The 23,269-nt window shown below is 33.7% G+C and overlaps 3 protein-coding genes across 5 annotated transcripts in view; 2 read left to right on the forward strand and 1 right to left on the reverse strand.

Annotated features, from left to right (window-relative positions):
• Positions 1 to 4,353, forward strand: part of LOC129228122 (putative RNA-binding protein Luc7-like 2) — a 40,996-nt gene extending 36,643 nt beyond the window's left edge. For all 3 annotated transcript variants that reach the window (XM_054862767.1, XM_054862769.1, XM_054862768.1), the window contains one exon: positions 4,082 to 4,353. In XM_054862767.1, the coding sequence (XP_054718742.1) occupies positions 4,082 to 4,154 (73 nt within the window). In that variant the 3' untranslated portion in view covers positions 4,155 to 4,353. The remainder of the gene's footprint in view (positions 1 to 4,081) is intronic.
• A 9,795-nt stretch (positions 4,354 to 14,148) lies between these two features.
• Positions 14,149 to 14,955, forward strand: LOC129228051 (homologous-pairing protein 2 homolog). Its single transcript, XM_054862685.1, has one exon. It carries the CDS (start codon positions 14,211 to 14,213, stop codon positions 14,850 to 14,852), a length of 642 nt encoding a protein of 213 aa, XP_054718660.1. The 5' UTR covers positions 14,149 to 14,210; the 3' UTR covers positions 14,853 to 14,955.
• Positions 14,956 to 17,935: 2,980 nt separating this feature from the next.
• On the reverse strand, positions 17,936 to 22,901 carry LOC129227873 (death-associated protein kinase 1-like). The gene is made up of 2 exons (XM_054862493.1): positions 21,929 to 22,901; positions 17,936 to 17,994 (listed from the first exon to the last, which is right to left on the reverse strand). The coding sequence occupies exons 1-2, from the start codon at positions 22,899 to 22,901 to the stop codon at positions 17,936 to 17,938; spliced, it is 1,032 nt and encodes a 343-aa protein (XP_054718468.1).
• Between the last annotated feature and the right edge of the window lie 368 nt (positions 22,902 to 23,269).

Raw genomic sequence — 23,269 nt, forward strand, 5'->3', positions numbered from 1 at the left:
GACTAATAATCTCCAAATGCAATAACCTAATTAAATGTATGACTAGAAATGCATGATTAAAAAAATAGTTGAAGACAACTTAAAAATAAAAACCAAATTTATTTGGTCATTTAGTAAAGTTAGTTAAATAAAATTAAAAACATTTGAAACAACGCGAACTAGAGCTGAGCTATATCAATCTATTATATATCTATTAAAAAAACCCGCATCGTTGCATAAAAGCAAACGAACGCTCAAGTCAACCTGCCAGAGAGAAAACACTGAAGAAGTCTCCTTTCTACTCGAAACATTTCCTTTTATCGTAAGTGAACTCATTTGCATGCGGACGCCAAATCACCTGATACACGCCAGCATAGCACCTGGCCAATGAGCATCAGGCACGTGCCGATCTGTTACGATGCATCACCGATTACGTGAAGGTCGTGACGTCATAGATCGGCGACTGCACGTGCGAGATACGTCATCAGGCGTCTGCATTAGAAGAAAGAAAAACATCGTTGAAAATTTCTTCTAATGATTAGGCAAGTGACTGATATTATGGTGGGATAAGTGGTGAGATGAATTCGTTAATTATTATATAAGGGGCGCTAGGCCAACAATGAACACCTCGTCAATGAACGTAACGTCTCATTGCCAAACTCTACTACATTCAAAGCTAAAGTGAATCAAGTTGAAATTGACTTGATCCCTTTCAGCTCTGACTGCCTCAAAGTTTTTTTATTATTATTTTTTTTTTTTTTTTTTTTATGTATGTCTCATTTCTTTTCAGAAATCAATTCAGATTTTCAGTGTAATGTTTGGCTCAACCCAAAATATTAATAAATGGAAAAAATAAGTTCTTTTTTTGAATGTTTAACAGTGAAACCTAAATTTTAAAATAATTTGGTTCTGTTATTTTATGCATATAAAAGGTGACTAGAAACCTCTATTATACCTTCTTTTAGTTCATGTTGTGCAATTTTATAGTTTTGGATGAAAGTGATTTCTGAAAATACAAATTGTGTGTGGGATGTTTTTTTTTTTTTTTTGTTTTTTTTAACCTTGTTAGCAAATTTTAAATCTGCTGGAAAAATCTTACAAGTTCTTTTTTTGTGCTACTACTATAAATGCACTTATTTTCAGGAGCTTGTAATATTAACGAAAATTTAAGCTTTGAAACTGTAACTTTGCATATAAAACTGACTAACTTTTTATTTTTTATTTTTGAAGCATTTCTGAAATGAATGTGTTTTGCATTTTTTTCTTATATATATAGAGAGAGAATGAACTTTTCAACCTTATTCATATGTTTTTGCTCATGCATTAAAGCTGGTGCATCAGCATTTATTTTTGAAAAGGAGAAAAAAGGTGCAGTGAAAAATACCTCTGAATCTGACACATAAATAAAAGTGGGATTATATTGGTTTTAATTCTTTTGTTCATGACGTTTCATACCCTGAGATGTACAAAACTCATGAGTTGAAGGTTATTTAAATAATATGTTACATACCTGATAATGTTTCGCATGCATTTCATACATTTGCTTCAAATTCATGGAATTAATTTCTCTGTCCATTTCATTACCCATATGAGAGTTTTTAACTGATCTCTAGCAAATTAGACTTAGATAAATTGAGTTTTTAAAAAATTTGTCATCCTTTTTTTTTCCTTCTATGAATGAAACCAATAATTTTAAAAAACTAGCTGCGTGCCCGGCGTTGCACGGGCTACCTAAAAAATGTAAGAGCAGTCCAGTTGATGCTTTTGTAGTACACTGACACTAGTTTCTAACGCGTTAAGGAATAAATAAATGTGCGTAAAGCAAGGTTTGCAAGTAAAACATATTTTTGCCAAAACACCTCATCAACGTTAATAATCGTTATCAATGATACAAGTTATGAGTACATTTTCAGTCAGCACAAAAGGGGAAAATATATGCATTATCAAATATAATCTTTACTCACGTTAAACTGAATTACATCTGATAGACTATATCGGAAATATTTATGCACAATAACAATCCGCTTTTTACATAAAATAGTCTACTACCCGGCGTTGCCCGGGTGTTTATTAATGCAACATACCACTCAGATAAATATTTGGATGGATTCTATCCACATGGTCGTACAAGAATTACATCAATCCGTTTTCCAGGTACAAACCCTCAAAGAACTCAAATAACTTGTAAATCACTCATTTACTTAACGACGTGCACGGTCCTCCTCGAAAATGAAAGTTATGTCATGTGACGCGTATTTAACAATCAGGCTTGAACAAAAAAAAAAAAAAAAAACAGCAAAATTTTGCTGCAGATTACGGCAAAATAATCGAAAAGTAAACAACTTAAACACCCTGATTTAAGGCTGCCTGATTAAGGCCCCTAGCTGCGTTGCCCGGCTTTGCACGGTGCACCTCGAAAATAATATTTATGTCTAGTGACGCGTGTTCAACAATCAGGCTTGAACCAAAAAAAAAATCAGTAAAATTTTGCGGCAGATTGCGGGAAAATAACCAAAAAGTAAACATTTTAAAACTCCCGATTGCAGGAAAAGCCTCAAAACAAAAACCAAAAATTTTTTTTGTTTATATTCGAGAAAAAAAAAATGGCAACTAATCTTTCATTTAACGAATTTCTTCACATACATCTACAAATTTTAATAGAAGCATTATTACGGAAAGTTGAGATGAACCACTGAATAATAATTTGAAAGGAGGAAAGCCTTCGAAAAATAGGGATTTTATGTCGAAATCCAAGTGTCATAATTAATAGTTTTTAATTGATATCTCCGCTAATTATTGTCGGAGGATTATGTTAAATAGCCAAACATGAAGACGGGAAGATGACGAATCCATCGATACCTGGTTCGATGGTCAGTTCACTGTCGTTCGGGAGAAGAAGCTTGGACATAGATAGATAGATAGATAGATAGGTACTCAGATTTTATATGTATAAGATATATTTTGCACAAAGATTACAGTTAATAGCTATTTTAAGCTGCGGTGGAGATGCTTCATCAGTACAAATGCTAGGCCCAGGGTCGCCCCTGACTTAAATGTATGTGAAAGCGGAAATTCTCAAGTTGCTAATTAGAACTCTGTTTTTCACTGAATGATGATAGTTTTGCTGAATAGAACTCCAAATTTTGCCGAATGGCAATAATTTTGCTTGTTCATCAGACAAAACTAGACCAATAGGGAACATTTTGAAAGGTCACACTGACCTTCCGTAATTTCCAATAAGGCAGGGGAGCTGAACAACCAAGTTAAAAAATGAACATGTCATCAGAGACAATGTTATTGTACCAAAAGGATATGATTAAAAGTCAGTCAATTAGAACTAAGGGTTGCAAGGATCAAAAACAACAAATCTGAAACCAGTGTAAAAAATGCTTGTAGATTAAAAATAAACTTTCCTTTGAGACTAAGAATAGATGAAGGTAACCATTCAGAAGCCAGAAAAAAGAGAAAGAGATTGCAATTACAAAATTTGCTTCGAATTGTCATTAAAAAACACGATTATTTTTTAAATTATCCTTGTATGAATTCTCATTTCCTAGTAAATAATTTTCCATTATTTCATTTTTGTGTAATTTTGGAAAGCAGTTTTTATGGTAGCTTTCACCTTTTCAATGTTTCTTGGCTTCTGAATGATTCTTTGCCTCACTGCCTGAGTTATACTTCCGTGCTAAGCACAAAAGTCGTGACTGCAACTTTTATCAAAATTAAGTTGTTGTCACCAAGGAGTTCTTTGCAACATATTTTACCATGTAAGTGGGAAATATTTTTTAAATTTCTGAAAAGTGACATTTGAATCAAGTATGTGAAAATGTAAATTTTTAGAAAGCATTATCTCATTTTTAGATTAGCTACATGTACAACCTTTGTGCTTATTACAACAGTATAAGACTGGTTTGATATTATATTCACTCGCAACTTCTCTGTTGTGTGCTCTTACATCGATGAAAAAACTTCACTTAAACCTTGAAAGGCTATTTTCAGTATTTTTGCCATGATTTGTGCTTTATTTATAGCGATTTTTGTTTTCATTCATATTTTATTGCTTCGAATCATTAGTCATTTTTTTTTTTCATTTCTTTTTCAGGAGCCGCTCCAGAGAACGCAGGCGCTCCCATTCTGCTGGAAATGAGAAAGATGAAAACAGTTTGGAGGATTAAAATTTGTTAAAGAAAAGCATAATCTTGCTGTCAATTTCATAGCTTCTCAATAAATTATGTGTAACTTCTGTTGGAATCCCTGTTATCCTATTTTAGTCTTGAATTTTATCTTAAAGACATTTAAGAGGACATGGTTTTCCATGTATGGTGACAAATTTCATTATGTATGGTTTCTAGATGTTTTTAATTAAAATATAATGTACAAAAGCTTGTTTGATTTTTTAATTGGATCTAGAGCAATTATTTCAACAGATGTATAACTGAGCATTTTATGGGCTGGCATCAATAATGTGCCTCCTTTATGTGCTTGTAGGCCATAAGAATGATTTTACATTTTGCCCGACGAGTCTCAGATTTCTTTAGAACATGAGTTGATTCAAAAAAGAAAAGCCTCAAGTAATAAATGGAATAATGATGTTATTCCATTAAGAACTTTATGTGCACTTCTCTTTTTAGTTTGTTCATAATTTGATTAACGCAAAACCTCAGTGACGCTGTGAGGTTGCAGAAAGCCCATTATATCCTGAATTATATGTTAAACCTTTTATATTGAGAAAGTCTGAGCACCAGTTCACATGTGGGCAATTAAAAAATTCTGAAAGATGAAACTGTCAATCTTTTTAACTACAACCTATCGCTCATTTGTAGATTATTATCATCTTTCTTTTACAATTGTTTCAAAAAATTGAAGTTTTAAAAGTTGGATTTTTTTTTAAAAATGTACTACATTAGCCGCTACTTATATAAATCATGTTCGTTCTAACAGTTTTGATTCCATAAAACGGTTGATGCAATTAACCGGCATCCACTGTAATAGTTAAATAAAAATGCATTAGCAATAAGAAAAATAGTAGTATTCATTTTTACTTTTCGGAAGCATTCTTTTATTTGTCAATTTTTTTCAGTCTCATTTCGTGGCTGTGGCAAATAATAGTTTTTACGAAAAACTTAGTGAGTTTTTCGCAGTTTATTTTAACAGAGTTCAACTGTATAGGAGTGAGGGGAGAGGGCACTATGGACATGTCTCAATAATTTTAATATATTTTTTTTTAATGACCAACAAACCACCTATTGTCTACAAATCCTGTAATGAAATCACAGGGTACAGTTATATTGAACTAATTTTAATATTATTTTGGCAGTGCTTTGTAATTTTTACGGGGATCATATGCATCCTATTTATCCTAATTTTACCTACTTAAATAGGAAAAGTTTTACTTTTCAGAAAAAAAATTCAGCCTTCAGGAATTGTCGAAGTTTGATGTGATTTCAAGGGAATTTTATTCAGAAAATGATAATTTAATCCCTAATCTGGTTAACATAGGAACTTATTGTTTGCACATTGTGCATAATGCTATGCGCAAGGGAACTTTTGCTCCGCATAGATAATGTTACATTAGACATCTAAATTAAAAAACCTATTTAAAATTACTGTGGGTAAGCATAGCTGCCAACTTGTAAGATTTTAGCCTTACATTGTAAGGTTTTTGGAGGTAGTGTAAGTTTGTAAGATCTTATGGCATAATTGTAAGATAATTAGGTTTTAGATCTCTGGGTTTTGCTTTTTTATGAGTTTCCTGTTACGTTGCTTCAGAAGAATAGAGAAATTGCAGATGAAGAGCCTAAGATAAGATCCAAAGTGAATTTCGCTGTGAAAATAGATGATTTGCCCAATGTTGTGCTAAAAAGGGAGAGGATGGATAAAAAATAGGCTGCTTTGAAGAAATTAGTTGATGTCATTGGTTTATTGAAGTATGAAGGGCTCTCCTTTTCTATACTTCCCATTCTAGCCATACCTCACAGCAATGCAGAATGCGAAAGAATATTCAGTAGTGTCAGAAAGGCAAGGACAGAGCTGTGCAGTTTTGTCTGATAATAACCTGGATAACATTTTAATCATTAAGAACTTACAAAAAAAAAAAAAAACTATTATTCTGAATAAGTTATTGAAATAAAAGTTTTGAATGTTGCTAAGTCAGCAACTTAAGAAAGCTTAAGTTCCAGTGAAAGTAGTTTCAGCAAAAGCAGCCGACTGCATTAATTTAAGAAAGAAAAAGTAAGATAATACAGCAAGTTATTAGTTTCTTCCAAAGAATATTTTTAAAGATTAATATTAAATGATGCATCTCCAGAAAAATACTTGACAATATTTTAAAAGTGCATACTTGTATTTTTTAATGCACAAGCCTGCCTTTTTGAAACTAACTGCTTGTTGTAATCCTATGTTTCTCTTTTGTAAATCCAGTTTTTTTTTTTTTTTTTCCTGTGCTGATTAATTACAAGTAAAGATTTGAAAATATAATGCTTTTAGTTTTAACGGTTTGTTGTGTGTTGGTTAAAAAAGTGTACAAATACACCCACGGCATGCACTGTAAGATTTTTAAAGTTGATATGTTGGCAGCTATGGGTAAGTATTAAGGTACAAATATCCAATTCAAAAACAAGTTGCTAGAAGGCAATGAATTAGAAAGGAAGCAATCAGGTATTGTCTGAAAAATACGTAAATAAAAGAATCAATAAAAAATATGCATTTTATTTTGAAGCAAATGATGCTGTTTAGTTCTAGGAAATACGTTTTATCGGCAAGCATTTGCACATGAAAACTAATTATAACTACTTTAGTCAAAATAATGAAAAACTATCATGCACAAAATTACCAAATAAAAAAAAATGTTTACCACTTTTCAACTTTGAACTAGAATTGAGGCAAATCTAACCAGGCAGTGTCATAATGCTTTGATTAGGATCTGCATATTCTTCACAATGCTGCCAGATTAGGTTTCCTCTGACAATAGCACTTTTTTTGTTCTTAATTCCCTGAGTCTTTAAAAAAAGAACAAATAATAGCAAATCTAACTTGATAGATATGGTTATAATTAGTGTTCCTGCTACGCCGTTTTTGAAGGGTGCAGAGCCCTGCCATTCTTTTAGAAAGCAAAATGCATCCTGCGCTTTTCAAAAGTAACAAATTGAGCCCTGTGTTATTAAAAAGGTGCCACAAACATTGTACAGTTCCGCCTGGTGATATCAGGGCAATATCATTTGTCCAGCGATTGTCTGTGAAAACGTCCATGAATTGTCACTTTGTGCTCAGAATATCATTCCAAAAACAGGCCCATAAATAAAAGAAGCAAACACCTCAGCAAAAAGAGTGTGGGTGAGATTCTCGGAATTCAAACAGACTTTTATCAATTATAAACAAAAGCATGTTCTTCCTTCTCCTTAGAGTGGGCTTAAAAGGGTGCGGAAAGGGATCTGGTCAGCCGCGATGGGGGGGGGGGGGGAGAGAGCAGAGTTTAATATCCAATATTTTGATATATATTGGATATTTTTATTTATATCCGATATTTTCAATCAGCACAAACTAAAGTCTTCAAAATAGTCAATGCATCCTCAAATCCCTTTATTTTCTTATATTATTATTACTACATGTCAATTCAAAATTAAGTTTTTTTTTAATAATAAAACGTAATACAGTCAAACCTTGATATCTCGAACCTCCTTATCTCGCAACCCTTGATGTCTCGAAACAAAATTTTTCCCCAGGATTATCTATGAAAACCCCTATGTATTTTCCATAGTTATCTCGAAATTTATTTTTCGAAACCCTTGATATATCAAAATTTTTGCACAGAAGCCAGTTTCAATTGTCGTTTTGCTTTGGCAATTTTTGTAGCAAAACCAGTTCCAGGGACAATTGCTTAACGTTTTTCATCCCTTTTCTTGAAAATTTTGTGAATAGGGGATTGGGGCAAGATAGTAGAGGAGTGTTAAAATGAAGGGGGTGCTGTGTTTTTCCCAGAGTTTAGAATCTTTGCATTTCTCTCGAACATGTTGTCCACTTTGAGGAAAGGGGTTTGATTTTTCGTCTGTCAGTATTCAAGCGAAAATGGAAAATGCGTGCACCATTTTCATCATTCAGCTATTTTAACTCCTACAAAATAGCTGCTGAGAACTTTTTGAATGTGAGGTTACTTGTTAAAGATAAAGTTTTAGTTTTAATATTAGTTTTAATAGTTAGTATTAAAGTTAGAATTTTAAAAGTTTTAGATGAAAAAACAAAGTTGAAATTGTTGTTCATTTAAAAATCTCATCCTGTGCACTTTCGACAGTTAGAATATTTCAAATCTAGTGAAATATTGAAGACTACTTTAATGATCGTAATTCGAAGTGGTCCCATAGTGCATATATAAATGCATACAGTGTACGTGTGTGTAAATGTGAGAGTTACCAGTGTAATTTTTTAAAAACCTTGATTAACTATATCTCGAATTTTTTTCCCGTCCCAAGAGATTTGAGATATCGAGGTTGTACTGTATTTTATTTTACATTTTTATCAATTTTAACGGAGTTAATTTAGCAACAGATGTTTTACTCATTTTTCTTCTTTTAGGTACTTTTACACAGTTTTATTATTCAGAAGTAAAAAATATGCAGCAGTTGGTGCATAGTCATAAGACATTTTTTTTTCCACTGACCAATGTTTAATACTTAATGAGGTGCTTTCAATATAAATCAAAATTATTACAAATAATTTTATCAATATAAAATGAAAAGGAATATTATATTACTTTGTTATATTTATGATGTATTAATGCACCATAAAAATATAGTATATAACTTTTTGGTTATTTTTAACAACAAATGAACAATATTATTATGATTAATCAAATTTTTATATTGAAAATACCATAGTTGAAAAAATAAATATCAAAATACATGATATTTTCAAAATAAATATTGGATATATATCGACTGATATATATCAGTGAACCCTGGGGGAGAGAGATCATTATTTCATTCCTCTCCATTCAAGTCCCATCCTTGAGAATCAAGTATGAGACAGGAAGGGTGGTGAAGACTTCCTAGTATTTTCATCTATAGGCCCAAGAGGTGCCTGTTCCAAGACAAGTAGAAAGAGTACCTGTTTCCCACAAGAAACACAAAAACTGAGTTTTTCTTAGAAATAATCATAAATTTTTGCAAAAATGTTCAATCTCAAAAATCTGGCATTGTTTTTTAAAAACTCTATTTCCTGAAAAATATTAGGAATCTGATTATTTCTTAGGATATCAGCCTTTTTCCATTTTTCAAATCTCAATGAATTCCCAAAGAAATTTTGTCAAATGCAAGGTGTGATACTGAGTTAAATATTAATTTAAACAGCAGATCTTATTTGACTCCCCCCCCCCCCAACTGAAATATTTTGTTTTATTCCTCTGAAACACCAATCTTTGGTAGTTGATTTGTATCAAAGAGGCATCAATTTTTCTTCCGTTACTTCAGCCGACCATTTATTGCAATTTGTCTTTACTAATAGTAAAGCTCAAAGTCTCTCTGTCAGGATGTCTGTGTTAGGCATAAATGCTTGTCAATAACCACAGTAAATAATCCTATATCATCACCTCACAACAACAATAGTAAAAGAATATGTTTTTTGTTACTTACAATGTATTACCAATCATTCTGCATGACTGGTGTAAAAGACTAAAAGACGCTTATCAGCACTCATTCATATTGGTCGAATCGACCAAACGTTTGGTTTCACTTTCGTACACCTTTGGCGGAACTCCGTAGAGGATGATGTCACATCAGGGGCCAATCCAGGATATTTTTCTCGCTACCTATTTTTGTGAAAGTATTGCATCATTCTATTTTTGTGAAAGTTTTTTTTTTTTTTTTTAATCAGCATTGTTTTTGTGAACTTTTAGAGGCATCCTAATTTTTGTAAAAGAGAAGTAGAACAAATGAAATTTTAGTTTGAAAAGTGTAAATGTCATCTAGTATTATTTTTAACAGGTTTTGTGTTTTGGGGAGAGGGGGGGAGCTAAAAACCTAAGAAGTACCAAAAATACCATCGTAATTTCAGCTTAATGGGCTATGTACTGTGTACAATATTGGAAATTATGAGAAAAACAGTTCCCCAAAACATGTTAAAAGATTACGATAATATTGCATAAATACACTTTGGCGAGAAACAGCTAAAAATTAGTTAAAATACCACAAAAAGGCTGCTATTTAAACGATTGTTCATATAAACCTGCTTAGAATTTTATGCTATAAGTAAATTTTGTTTTAAACACAGAAACAAATTTATATTTTAAAATGTGAATTTTTGTGAAATTTTCGATGTTTTTGTGAAGCTACCTGATTTTATTACTTGATTTTTGTGAAAGTACCTATTTCAAAACAAGATTTTTGTGAAAGTACCGAAAAACAGTTGCAAAATCAGCCTATATTGGGCCCTGCACATGGAAGCATCTAGAAGGAATCTGATAGCACGTGGGCTTAACAATAGCAGTGACGAGTGTCCGTTCACGTGACTCAGATATGCTAATGACCTGGGAGATATTTAAACTGCTCGCTGCTTATGTTCTTCCTCTTTGATTATGTCTCATGGTCGTAGGCAGTTGCTAGGCCGGCATTCGAACTTGCTAGTTCATGCCGCTCGCCCTTCTTCAATATGTTGAGCTTGTGTTAGGTTATTTCCTAATGGGTTTCTTCATTGAAATATTTAGTCGATAGTCATTAGTTATCTCGTACATATTTAGCACATAGAGAGAGATATATTATGATTACGTTATTAGTATATTTTTATCATTTACAGAATGTTTTAGCTATCTACATTATTGTTTAGGAAAGGTCCTTCAAGTTTGAAATAGTTTGTTAGTCTTATTTCAGAACTCACTCTGCAAATATTAAAGGAAATATTGTGAAGGTATTATTTAGAACTACCCGGTCTACTTTGAAAATAAAAATTGCGTCAAGTGACGTATATTCAACAATCAGGCATAAATAAAAGAAAAAAAAAACCATCGTGCAAAATTTTCCCTCCAAACAATGATGACAGATATTAAAATACTTTTAAGAAATTTAAATGAGAAAGATGAATTTAAAAGTGTAACCATGGAAACACAAAGTAAAATAAGTTTAAGAATTGAAAATGAGAAAGATAGAAATAATGATTTCAAAAAACGTTTCGTAGAAACGGAAAATAAAATGGTTAAAAACTCGTATAGAGAACAGATTTTTGAACTTCATTTAATTCGCTTGTAACTTTTTTTCTAATGAAGATAGAGGGTTAAACTTTCGACCATAGGTCGGGTTAGATCTGGAGTAAAAAAAGCCGCTCTTTTCAGTTTTGTGAAAAAGAAAACTGTGGGACAATCCCGTCACCTTTTATTGATAGATTTAATGAAGAAAGTAGTGCTTAAATTTCAGCTAAGCCTAAACAAATTCGAGATAAAAATGCAAATAATTCCCATCGTAATTAAGTTAGATCATTGAAAGAAATTGTGTAGAACACGGAAAGTTCTACTCTTTCCAACGATATATAATGTTAATATGTGCAAGTAATTTTTCACCCCCATAATCGGGAATTTATGAGAAAATTGGGCCTAAATTGGTATAAAAAGGGAACTATTCATCGAATGGTTTTCGAACTGGTCTGCAAACCTTTTCAGGACTTAAAGGAACAAACTGAAAAATTCATTGAAATCGGCCGGGTAGTTCTCGAGTTTTGCGAGTTCAAACACACAGATGCTTTTAGGGAACTTCATTTTATACTATGTAGAGAAATTATCAATTTATTTTTGGGAAATATGACAACATAAAACGTGTGCTTCGTGAAAAAGTACTTTTAATGTTTGAGATTTCAATCCTTTTCATCTTGTAAAAATTTCCATTTTTTTAAGAATTGGAATTTATTTTAACATAGGCGACCTTAGATTAGCTTTTTCATTTTAGATACTAAAAGATTAATCATTTCTGTTGTCATTCTTCTCTATTAATTATTGCAAGTGTGATTTTAATCATCATTTGCAAAATGGTTAGACGTAATTTTTTGCAAATATTAAATTTAAACAAATAAGCACATAGTATTTTAATTTAATGTTTGTGTTCCAAATGTAACAGTATTAGATACTACAGAGTACAGTATTAAATACTGTACTTCTTACATTAAAATTTCAAGGATTTTGAAATGCCTACAGTTTTCAGTGTTATACTTACAGAATAAGTAGTCAAGATTATGGCCTGAAAGGAACTTGAAAAACATCTAAAACCAAATTGCAGTATTAGCTAAATGCTGCTAAAGAGTCCGGGGGGGGGGGGGGGGCTTGGTTGGTATTCACGTCAAGCTAACTCTGTTTTAAAGAAACATGATATACTTCATACCAAAGTCAGTGGTGGTGATAACGGGGGGGGGGGGGGGGAGTCTCAGTACCTTTTGAGGTTTGTGTCACTGCTCTTGAGTGGAGGGGGACACCACTTTGAAATAGTGCCCTTTTTTAAATAAACTGCCCCTTTCAAAGACTAGAACCCTGCCCTTTTTTCCTCTAGAGTAAACACTAGTTATTACAACCTGATTTATTCTAAGTAATTTTGCTTTTTGAGAAATATTTTTGTTTTTTCATACACTTTAGATAATTAATTATCTTTCCATTGATGCCAAATTTGTGAGAAAAAGAAAATTTTATATAAAATTTAACCACTTTTTCCCATTTTCTGCCCCTGAGAAAAACTTGAAAACCATAAGTATTTGCTAAAAACTAAATGCACATACTATAATAAACTTCACTGCAGCTAACAAGATTGCGTACAGAATGACAAGACTACAAGTTGAAACTTGAATATGGAAAGACAATTATGGTAAAAAAGAAGTTTTATTTATGCTTCAAAATTGGCTAAGCCTCAGTTACTGAACAGGTACAAAATAGAATGTTGGAACTGTAAGCCTAGAAGCCATGATCTGGGAAAATCAATGGATAAAAAATAATTCTGACATAAAGAAATGGAACTTGGATGGACCAGACTGATGGAAGACAAATTGGCATGATTATGAAAAGAAAAAAAAAAACTATTCTTCAAGGGTCAATTAGAAGGGTTTGTTATTACCTGGGGGGGGGGGGGGGGGGGGGGGGGGGGCTTGCTTACAAAGTCACAACGCAATCGTAAATTGTAGTGAGGACATAAAAATAACCCAGCTACAGCTATGCATTCTGCAAGTATCCCCCCAGCCACACACAAGAATTTTTGGGAGTGACACAGAAAAATTCAATACAAATTTGAAGCTTCAATGAATTCAACATCTCAAGAAATTTAGGAAGCATGCTCAAGTAGTTTTTACACAAAACTGTATTTTAAAGGTGGATGAGTTTTCTTTTTTTTCTTTTTCAAATAAAAGCATTGCTTTCTATAATAAGAATGGTTTGTAAATTATGTTTTTAAAAACTTACACTTTTCTAAAGATGAAAAAGTGAGTGTTCATAACAATAAATCTTTGTTCAAGCAATTTTCTCCTGTGTGTGTGTGTTCTTGTTTTTAAACTCCTCATTGGTTCGGTTTCGAATTTTATTCTTGCTTCAGATTTGAAAACTTTTTTTCCTTCAGCACAGCTTATAAATTTTACGTTTTTGCTGCCTAACTTACTCTTGTGCAAGTAAGAAGATTCAGTGCGGCGGCATACTATTATTTAGTAACAATGATCACAATCATAATAAGTAACATTCATGGAGTTGCAATGTTATATTACTATTTCTATTTCTATTCAAGAGTCACAACTGACTTCAACTGTATTTTATGTCGAGGTCTGCATACTAGTGCCTTGTCTCCATTATTTTATATACCGATATGTTATATTACATTTGGCAGTTGGGGCAATAGGGCTCAAATACCATAAGAGGTAAAGCTATAAGGTCTCTCCTTTCCCATATATGATGCTAAGTATCCATCTGCCAGCATGTTTTAAAGCAGGATATTTTTCGCCCGGTTAAATCAGCGGCAGCATGAAACCATAGAGCTATTATCAATCCCGATACTTGCTCCATTAAATGAAACTCACATTTGAGTGAAAAAACTCTTGAGATATTATATTTCTGCCTCTGTATGTTAGATAAATCGAGACTCTCCTCTCCAGCCAGCGACACAACTCATGGCTCTGATCAGAAATTTTTATCATCAAAGATGGCAACATCACATTTATTTTCATTTCCATTCGCGGTTCTATTTCGTTTTTGCGTTTGCGGTAAATTCTCTCCCTAAGTGATTTTTGAGAATATGAGTAATGCCAAAGAATCTAATGCAGTGAAACAAGTTTTTGATTATCTTGTTACACAAAACCGACCTTATAGTGCTCTAGATATCGTTAACAATTTGCACAAAGAACATGGAAAAACAGCAGTTCAACGAGCTTTAGATTATCTAGTAAGCAAAGAGAAAATCAAAGAAAAAAGTTATGGAAAGCAAAAGATCTACTTTCCTAATCAAGCACAATTTTCTGTTGCTAGTGATGCAGACATTCAAGCCTATGATGCTGAAATTATTGCTTTTACTGATAGCTCAACTGCATTGTGTGCCCAAATAAAAGAGGGTGAAAATAAACTTTTAGCCCTTAATAAGAGCTTGACTACTGAGGCAGCTGTAGCGCGGCTTAATGAATTGAAGTCAGACATTCCCAAGTTAAAGCAAAAGTTGGATTCTCTAGAAAATAATAGTGTGTGTATTAGCAATGAAGAGAAGGAAGCTGTGTGTGTTGCTAATAAGAAATATAAGGAAGAATGGCAAAAGAGGAAACGTATGGCTGTTGGAATTCTTGATGCTATTTTAGAAAGTTATCCACACGGGAGAGCCAAGCTTTTGGAAGAAATTGGCATTGAATCTGAAGGGGATTTACCTTCTAATAAAAAACTCAAGGTTTAAAAGTTATTGTACTAGTCTGAGTTAACTGCATCTTTAATTAACTTTTTTCCTTGAACGTGAAGTTTGAAATTTTTGTCTTTAAAATAAATCTTTTAGTTAGAAGATTTTTTCTTTTTTTCCAACCCCCAACCTCTTTGAAGCCTTAGATTTGAAATAGATATGTAGGAAAGGATTTATAGGAAAAGGTGGTGGGGAGTTAGACCAGAGTAATGGAACCTTTTTCTTTTAACTTTGGATGCATTAAAATTAGGCTGGTGGTCGCAAAAGTTGATACAATTATTGATGCAAGTTGTCATAGTTCTGGTTTAGTTTTATCATTTTATTGCACATATGGATAGGATGAAGAAAAAGTTATTTTTAATATGAGGAGCTGCATCTTCCGTACGATTACACAAGGGTTTCCACATTAAATTTTTATACATTGATCGTCCAAACGGGCATTTAATGATTTAAGTTCTTATATTATTTCTTATCTTTTGATGAAAATTAAATGCTGAATTGCACCAGTAAGTTTCCAAAGAAGGCTGCATCCTTTTGTAGATATGGAAACTCAATAGCATTTTTAGATTTCTGGGGTTCTGACGTTTCTCTGGGCTGCCGGTTTTGGGGTTTAAAATGAAGACCTTTTTTGTGGGGAAGAGGTAAAATTTTCTTGGCGAAGACATTTTTACAATACGGTTTGTCTTCAATTAGATATCGCATCTTTTTGCATTGATAATAATTCTTTGTCCAGGGGCGCCCACCTGGGGGGGAGGGGGTGGCACAGACTGCACCATTAAAAATTTTTTTTTGGGGGGGGGAGAGGGTTTAAGGGTTATTTTTGTCATTTTTAGGGGCACTCCTGCTTTTAGCTGTATTGTGTTTGAGACACCTATGTTAGAGTTATTAGTTGCTGCTTCAAAGAAGGGGTTCAAAATCTTCATAAAATTTAATATGTCTTGTAAAATTGTCTTTGTGTGATAAATAGAGCTATGCGCTTTTCAGTCCTGGCCAATTTTTAGAGTGGTACCATGTTACTAACAAATCTGCCCATTCGTCCAATGTAATGACTACATAACTGTTTTAAAGGAGCGTATTTACTGTGTCACGATTGCTAGTACTTCCTCCCCACGATCATAGGGGTCTTGAATGGGGTTCGAAAACGCAGATTACGAATGTACTAGCTGCATGGCCCGGCTTTGCACGGTCCATCTCGAAAATAAAAGTTATGTCAAGTGACGCGTGTTTAACAATCAGGCTTGAACAAAAAAAGGGAGGGGGAATCAGTAACATTTTGCCAGACTGTGGAAAAACAACCAAAAAGTAAACATTTTAAATCCCTCCATTACAGGAGAAGCCTTTAAAACAAAACCCAGAATTTTATTTGCTAATATTCGAGACAAAAAATAGCAACGTTCTTTCGTCTCGATGATTTTCTACACGCTATAAATTTTAAAAAAAAAGCATTGTTGCGGAAAGTTGAGATGAAGCATTAAATGATAATTTGAATGGAGGAAAGCCTTCAAAAAATAGACATTTCATGTCGAAATCTAAGTGTCATAATTATTGGTTTTTAACTGATATCTCCGCTAATAATTGGAGGATTATGTTAAATAGCCAAACTTAAAGACGGGAAGATTACAAAACCATTGATACCTGGTTCAATGGTCAGTTCACTGTTATTCGGGAGAAGAAACTTGGACATAGGTACATACATAGATACATATGCTCAGTTTTTAATTATATAAGATTACAAAGTTCTGAGATGGACAAAAAGAGTCCAGAAATTGCATTGCGACGAACCGCCAAATTAGTAAATCCGCAACTGAGGGGAACTAAAAGCCTTATTTTGCTTTTTATTCTAAATACCCTTTGCATAGAAAGTTATATTTTATCTTTCATTATTTATAAAGACTATTATAATGAAACCGAATTCATCAGTTATATAAGTTTATGGTTTCTATAGAAATGTATGCAGTAACGACTCCAAAAACGGAAGGGTTCTTGAAAAACATAAGGAATGTCAACACTTATATCTCGCTATAGTAAAATGCGGATAGTTTCCGTAAATATTTAAATGTAATACAGAGTATCTCCTACAGTTTTTTTTTTTCCAATTCATGACTTTCCTTGATTTCATGACTCACGGAATGCAAAAATTGTCTAAATTAGTGATTTGCAAAAAAAAAAGGCAACTATCTAAACTGTGTTTTGCACATGTTTCTAAAAACTCAAATTAGCAAAACTCAGTTTTAGGCTTTGATCCCTTAAGGGTGTGTTCATGACCCTCCGCCTCCGGATCCACACTTGCATACAAATAATGAAAAAGTTCTCGAATTTGGGTGATTCGCAACCGCTAAGTAACTAAGATGTCCCTATACAGAACTTTTTTTTGAAATTCATTGTAAAAACCATTGTTGAAAATCATTTAAAAAGCCTTGCTTACATAAAATTACAAACATTTAATTTGTTGACAAACAGATGATGGTAACAAAATGTTTTTAAATCATTGCGAGTTTTCCATAGAGTAAAGAAATTTACATAGAGAGGCCCCCGTCTATGGTAAAAAGGAGATGAAAATGAAGCCGGAATCATGGGATACAGCGGTGTAATGATGAACAGGGTTATGATAACATGGTCGCTTTGCGATGATGATTTTCACCAATCTAGCGAAGGGATCGAATAAAGTAGCTGGCGGATTGGTTTGAATTTTATTTCATGTTTTAATGCTGTTTCAGAAACGTGCTTCGTAAACTTGCAACAATATCTAAGCATAAATTAACTACCAATTGAGATTCAGTAATGGAATGTTTTGAATCAAAATGTGTCTAAAGGTATTTAGAAAGAAGCTATGGATCTTTTGGGATACAGAAGTGCAACTTCCAGCTTCAAATTATTAGTACAGGGGGCCTCTCTATGTAATTTCTTTACTCAATGGAGTTTTCCGACCTTTTGCCGTAGCGTCGAGTCATTTTGACATTTTACTCTGCATTTGTTTTGTATCACAAAGCAGTGCTTGGCCAAAATTTTGAACCATACAAAATTTTTGTCTACTTGTGTGTGTTACTGCATTGAGAAAATGAAAGGTTGGTGTTTTTTGGTTTTTATCGGTTATCATCGTCTACTCTGCGCTCCATTCCTCTTTCTGTCAAAGATCTCAACCCTACAAATTTACAATACATATGTTATTTTTTAACTAACAACCAAAATATTCACTAGAAAATATTTATATTGCAGAATAACGTTTGCTGGGTCACCTAGCTATTTTATAACGAACGTTTCTTGATTTTCATTCCAATCGCCATTTTAAACGTCTTTAACTAACTTTTTAGACCAATTTTATTTTCTGAAACCTTTATAAATTTAAGATAAATACAGATGAAAATCAATGACAATTATTCACTAGTGATATTGGCTTGAAATGACTCGGATACAAATCCGATTAAATTTTCAAATGGGCATAGCAAAATGAGGAGTGCGCTGTACAAAATAAAATTTAAGAAATGATAAAAACGATGATCGATACAATCCTATTTATGTCCAAATGGTAGAATCATAGTAAAGAAAAACAAGCGAGTTTTTTTAGAAACAAATGCAATTAGATTTCCAAATGCGTAAAAAATGGTGCTGAAGCATATAAACACAGGTTGAAATCGTAAATTTTAAGCCTACTTTGTAAAATTTGGTAAACAAGTATGTTCGGCAGATACTATGGAAATAAGAAACATAAAATGAACAAAGAAGTATTTAATTTTATGCATAAAAATAAACAAACAAAAATGGATAAATCAATTTAAACAAAACTGTATGAAACACAGAAAAGTGTGGAGCAGAGCTAAATTGTTACAAAAAGCTGTATAAGAAAAAATATAAATGTATATTAATGTGGAAAGGTAAAGTGCTATCTGCAGAAATATGTTTTTGAGATATTTGAAGAAAGGCACTTGGCATTCCCCACTAACAATAGTGAAAAAAAAAAAATGCAGATACCTTGCTTTATCTTCCCACAGCAGCATAGTACATGCATAACTTTGAGCTATGTAAAATGTGTTCAAATGAAAGCATTGGCGAAGTTTTGCAGGTTCATTTCACGCAAGCAAAACAAAATCATGTCGATACTTAGTTCAGGAAGAGAAGGCAACTTTCTAGACAAGAGGGCAAAATCCTTTCGACAGTGAACAATTAGTCCTCGTCTCTTTTCGGACATCATTACTTTGTAAGCAATCGAGTCGGCATAAAGTGGGAAGTCCTCCAGTGCATCATCGTATTGGAAAATCTTTCGAATACGTTCATTTTCAAGATAAGTTGCCACTTCACGTACGCTCCCCCTTGCAACATCATACCGGTATATAAGTGAAACTTTGTGCCCTTCATCCGTGCAATTTCGTTTGTGCATCCCTTATGAAAGATAATTCAGTTCCCAGGGGCGGCAAATAGGGGGAGTGAGAGGGGGCGGTTGCACCCCCAAATTTTTCACTAAGAATAATAAAAAAAAAATGGCTTAATTCAATTTAGATAACTTAGAAAATTATTTGTTCTTAATTTGCTTGCATTTTAAGAACAGAAAAAACATGGAGAATAATTGCTAGCCTTAACTAAAGAAGTAATCTCTTCATATGGGTTAAATATTTCAAAATTGTGTACTCTATGTTATGAGAGTGCATCTTCTATGATATGTCCGTACAGTGTTTAGACTGCGCAATTTTTACGAGTAAACTCCATGTCATTTTACATAAATTTTTATGCTCATATTATAACTTAATGTTTAGCTAATAGGTGTTCATTGATTCCTTGTATTAGAAACATTTTAGCAACTCGATGCATTATATGCTTTCTTAGAAACTCTTTGCAAAGATATGCTTTTTACGAAAAACATCCCACGTCACAAAATACATCAACAAATATATCTTGAGGCTCTTTACTCGACAATCTCTGAGTGACACACGATGGTATACAAAAATTAAATCTATTAAAGCCCCCTGGAAGAATGACTGGAAAGCGACCTTTTCAGTGATAGGAAATCTGATGTCATTTTAATATGTATGACTTCGTTTGAATTTCTGTTTACTTTATTTATACTGCGGAGTGTTTTTTGAACAATGCTACATTCTATCACAAAAATTTCAATCCGCTAACCTTAATTCTTGGATTGACATTTGAAACTCTTAGTAATTTTCGCACTAATGCATGCTTGAGCCTTTGAACAAAGTGTAAAACTTTGACAGAACTTTCCATAACAGTTTTTAGTGTATGCCAACGAAGAAGAGGTGACAAAACCACACGAAGTTTTAGTCAAAATATTAAATCACTATTTTGAATAAAATGATCAGTTCAGTTTCTCAAGAAATTGAGACAGGATTTGATGAGATATATTTATCATTGGTGTGTTCAATATTATGTAGATCTGTAGAAAGCGAAAAAGAAAATATTACACTTATAAGTAAAATTTATAGCATGAGAGAAGAGGAATTGTTTTGTGAATTGCGACCATACTTTTTAATGACGCTAAATAAATACTAGCCCAATTTAAAAAGTTTTCTTTGTTACTTTAAAGAGCGGAATTTGAAGGAAATGTGTTTTTTAATATAACTTTCTTGCTTCCATTCTTTTTTGACTATTTCAATCAGGTCAGTCATTTTATAGTAGATAACATTTGTGTCTCAACTTCAATATTGCTTTATTGTTCTTAACATTAAAACCATTTTATTATCACTTCCTGTTAACCAATATGTATTTTATACCGTACTGAGGAAATTCATGCTCAAAAAACCATTGAGAAGGAATACTAATGGAGGGAGCCATAGCAAATGTCTCAGTGAAATAAGCTTGGGACCCAATGTTTCCCAGGTCAGGTGACTTGTTTGGCTGGGAAGTTGTCGCGTTTTAGCACGCAATCGCTATTTTGGCATTAAATATTTTTCAGACGACGCGACGGCGCTTATTATGAAGTCGGGGCTACAAATCAGAGCAACTCAGGCTTCAACTCCTTTAATGCATAATAATAAATAAATAAATAAATAACTGATACAAATACAGGCCTATCATTCAAACACCCTCTCCACACTTCTTTCCGGATTTTAAAATATAATGTAATTGCATTTTTCATGTATTTTGATGTTTATTCCCTGAAATGACGGGCATGTACAAATAGTTTAAAATGTTCTGTTATTGACTGAAAATTTATGGATTCATATGTATTGTAATCAATGTTTTGAAATGATTTCATACGCAGGTATACTAGTATTTAAATTGAAGCATAAAAATAGCAGATCTTTATTCTTGCGCATCTGCTGTTCACAGGAGCTTGGCGAGAAGATACTCGCCAACAAAGCAAATGTACACAAAATGCTTAAGAGCCGTTAAAATAATTACTAGTTAAGTAAAAAGTGTTTTTATGGAACTAAAATGTTATTTACACTCAAGATATACAATGTTTTATAACTTTTATAGATAAAATAAGTACAAAAATTTAAAAATTACAGGCAACTGTGGAATATGTACTCGTTAAATGCATATAAATGTTATTTTTTCTTTATTTAGAAGTAAAAAACATTCTTACATGCTAGGGAAAAGTTACTGGACCTCCTGGTGTGGCTTTTCCTCACAGTTTACAGTGCTAGAATACTACACTATAACTATAAATCTAATTTTTCCCTTCTACGGTTAAAGATTGTTATCATGCGTGGCTTCAGCTAAAGAAAACTTCTTTAGCGGTTACGGTCAACTCGAAATTGCTCCCCATGTCACATGGTACTGTTGCTTGCTGTATCGGGATAGTAGGGTTGCACTCTCTCCATCTATTCCTTTTCAATGCAAAAAACTCGACCCCCCAAACGAAATGCTGAAATGCCGCCCCTGGCAGTTCCAGATATCATTTGGCCGAATACTCAGAGCGTTCCACTCGACCTGGATGTCCCTCAAGGCAATCTTTGAAATAATCCGTTTGACAGTCGAATCAAATCCATGCTTAGCAACCGCGATCTCTACTGGATACCTTCCTTGATTATCCTTTACATGTGGATGCACGTTTAAGAACAAAAGCCTCTCCGCTGTTGACCGACATCCACTTTTTAATGCTTCGTGCAATGGGGTTTTACCGTCATGGTCCTGAAGGTCGTTCTCAGAGCCATCATCAAACAGGAGTCCTGCTGTTCGAGAATCTATACCTCTATCACACTGACACAAAACCAGGTGGAGAGGTGTTTTGCCTTCTCGATTTTGGAGGCGACCATTGACGCCCAAAGCCAGTAGCTTCGCCATAACCCCAAAATGTCGATTTTTTGCAGCAACATGCAATGGGGTATTGCCGTTTTGATCTTGATAATTGTTAATGCAACCTGCATCTATGATGATTTCTGCGGTAACCCTATGATCTAGAGCGAGGTGGAGGGGTGTTTGGCCTTTTCTATTTTGGAGACTACTATTGGCGCCTGAAGCAAGCAGCTTCAAAAATATTACGACGGCTTTTTTTTCTGCAGCAATATGCAAAGGGGAATTCCCATCTTGATCTTGGTGATCCAGTCTGCAACCAGCATCTATAAGAAATTCTGCAGCATCCTCATGACGTAGAGCGAGGTAGAGGGGCGTTCGGCCTTTTGAGTTTTGGAGATTGATATCGACATCCGATGCAAGCAGCTTCCAAATCATTTCGATACATCCCACTTCTGAAGCAATATGCAACGGGGAACATCCATCTTCATCTTGTTCATCGTTCCTGCTGCTTGCATCCACAAGGATTTCTAATGCAGCGCCAAATCCCTTCCGCAAAGAAACGTGGAGCGGCGTTTGGCCTCTTTTGTTTTTGGCACGGGCGTCAAAGCCTGATGCCAATAGGAACCACAAATATTGAACGTTTCTATTATCTACAGCGTAATGCAGGGCCAAATCTCCATCCTCATCTCTAAGGCTGTTTCGATAGTCTTCAAGAGCTTTTTCTGGATCGGCATGAAGACTGGCATCGATTTTTGAAGCCAGTATCTTCCTCAGCAATTCTGCATCTTGGTGCTGACCTGCAAATATGAAGGCCTCAATGCGACTATTTGCGTCATTCATTGGAAGTGCGACATCCATTCCAATTCATGTGGGAAACGGTTATTGACTCCTGCGGCAAATGGCATTTGCAAAGGTTCATTGAAGTTGTGCATGGCAGTCACCTTTGCGGCGAGATTCCACTCAGCACGCAGGCTGTCGAAAACCTGACAGGAACGTACTGGCTCACTAAGATCACATAGGTTTGCTCTCTTCATGGCATTTGCCCAGTCACGACATTTTCTGAAAAGAGAAAAACTGATCTTATAAGTAAGCATATAAGTTAAATAATTGCTACATGTTTCATAATTTTTCTAAAATGTTATCTTAGTAAAACTTGAAATGAGATTAGATTGCCAGTTTTTTAACTTGCTTCAACCAAGCAGTGGTATTAAAGCTACTTTTGTGCC

The sequence above is a fragment of the Uloborus diversus genome, chromosome 8 (genome assembly GCF_026930045.1).
Source record: "Uloborus diversus isolate 005 chromosome 8, Udiv.v.3.1, whole genome shotgun sequence".
Classification (NCBI taxonomy): Eukaryota; Metazoa; Arthropoda; class Arachnida; order Araneae; family Uloboridae; genus Uloborus; species Uloborus diversus.

Coding starts and splice junctions, on each gene's coding strand:
- LOC129228051 (XM_054862685.1), top strand. CDS start 14,211: ATGAGTAATGCCAAAGAATCTAATGCAGTGAAACAAGTTTTTGATTAT.
- LOC129227873 (XM_054862493.1), bottom strand. CDS start 22,901: ATGGATGTCGCACTTCCAATGAATGACGCAAATAGTCGCATTGAGGCC. Junction 17,995..21,928: donor CGACCTTCAGGACCATGACG/GTAAAACCCCAT, acceptor GTAAATTTGTAG/GGTTGAGATCTTTGACAGAA.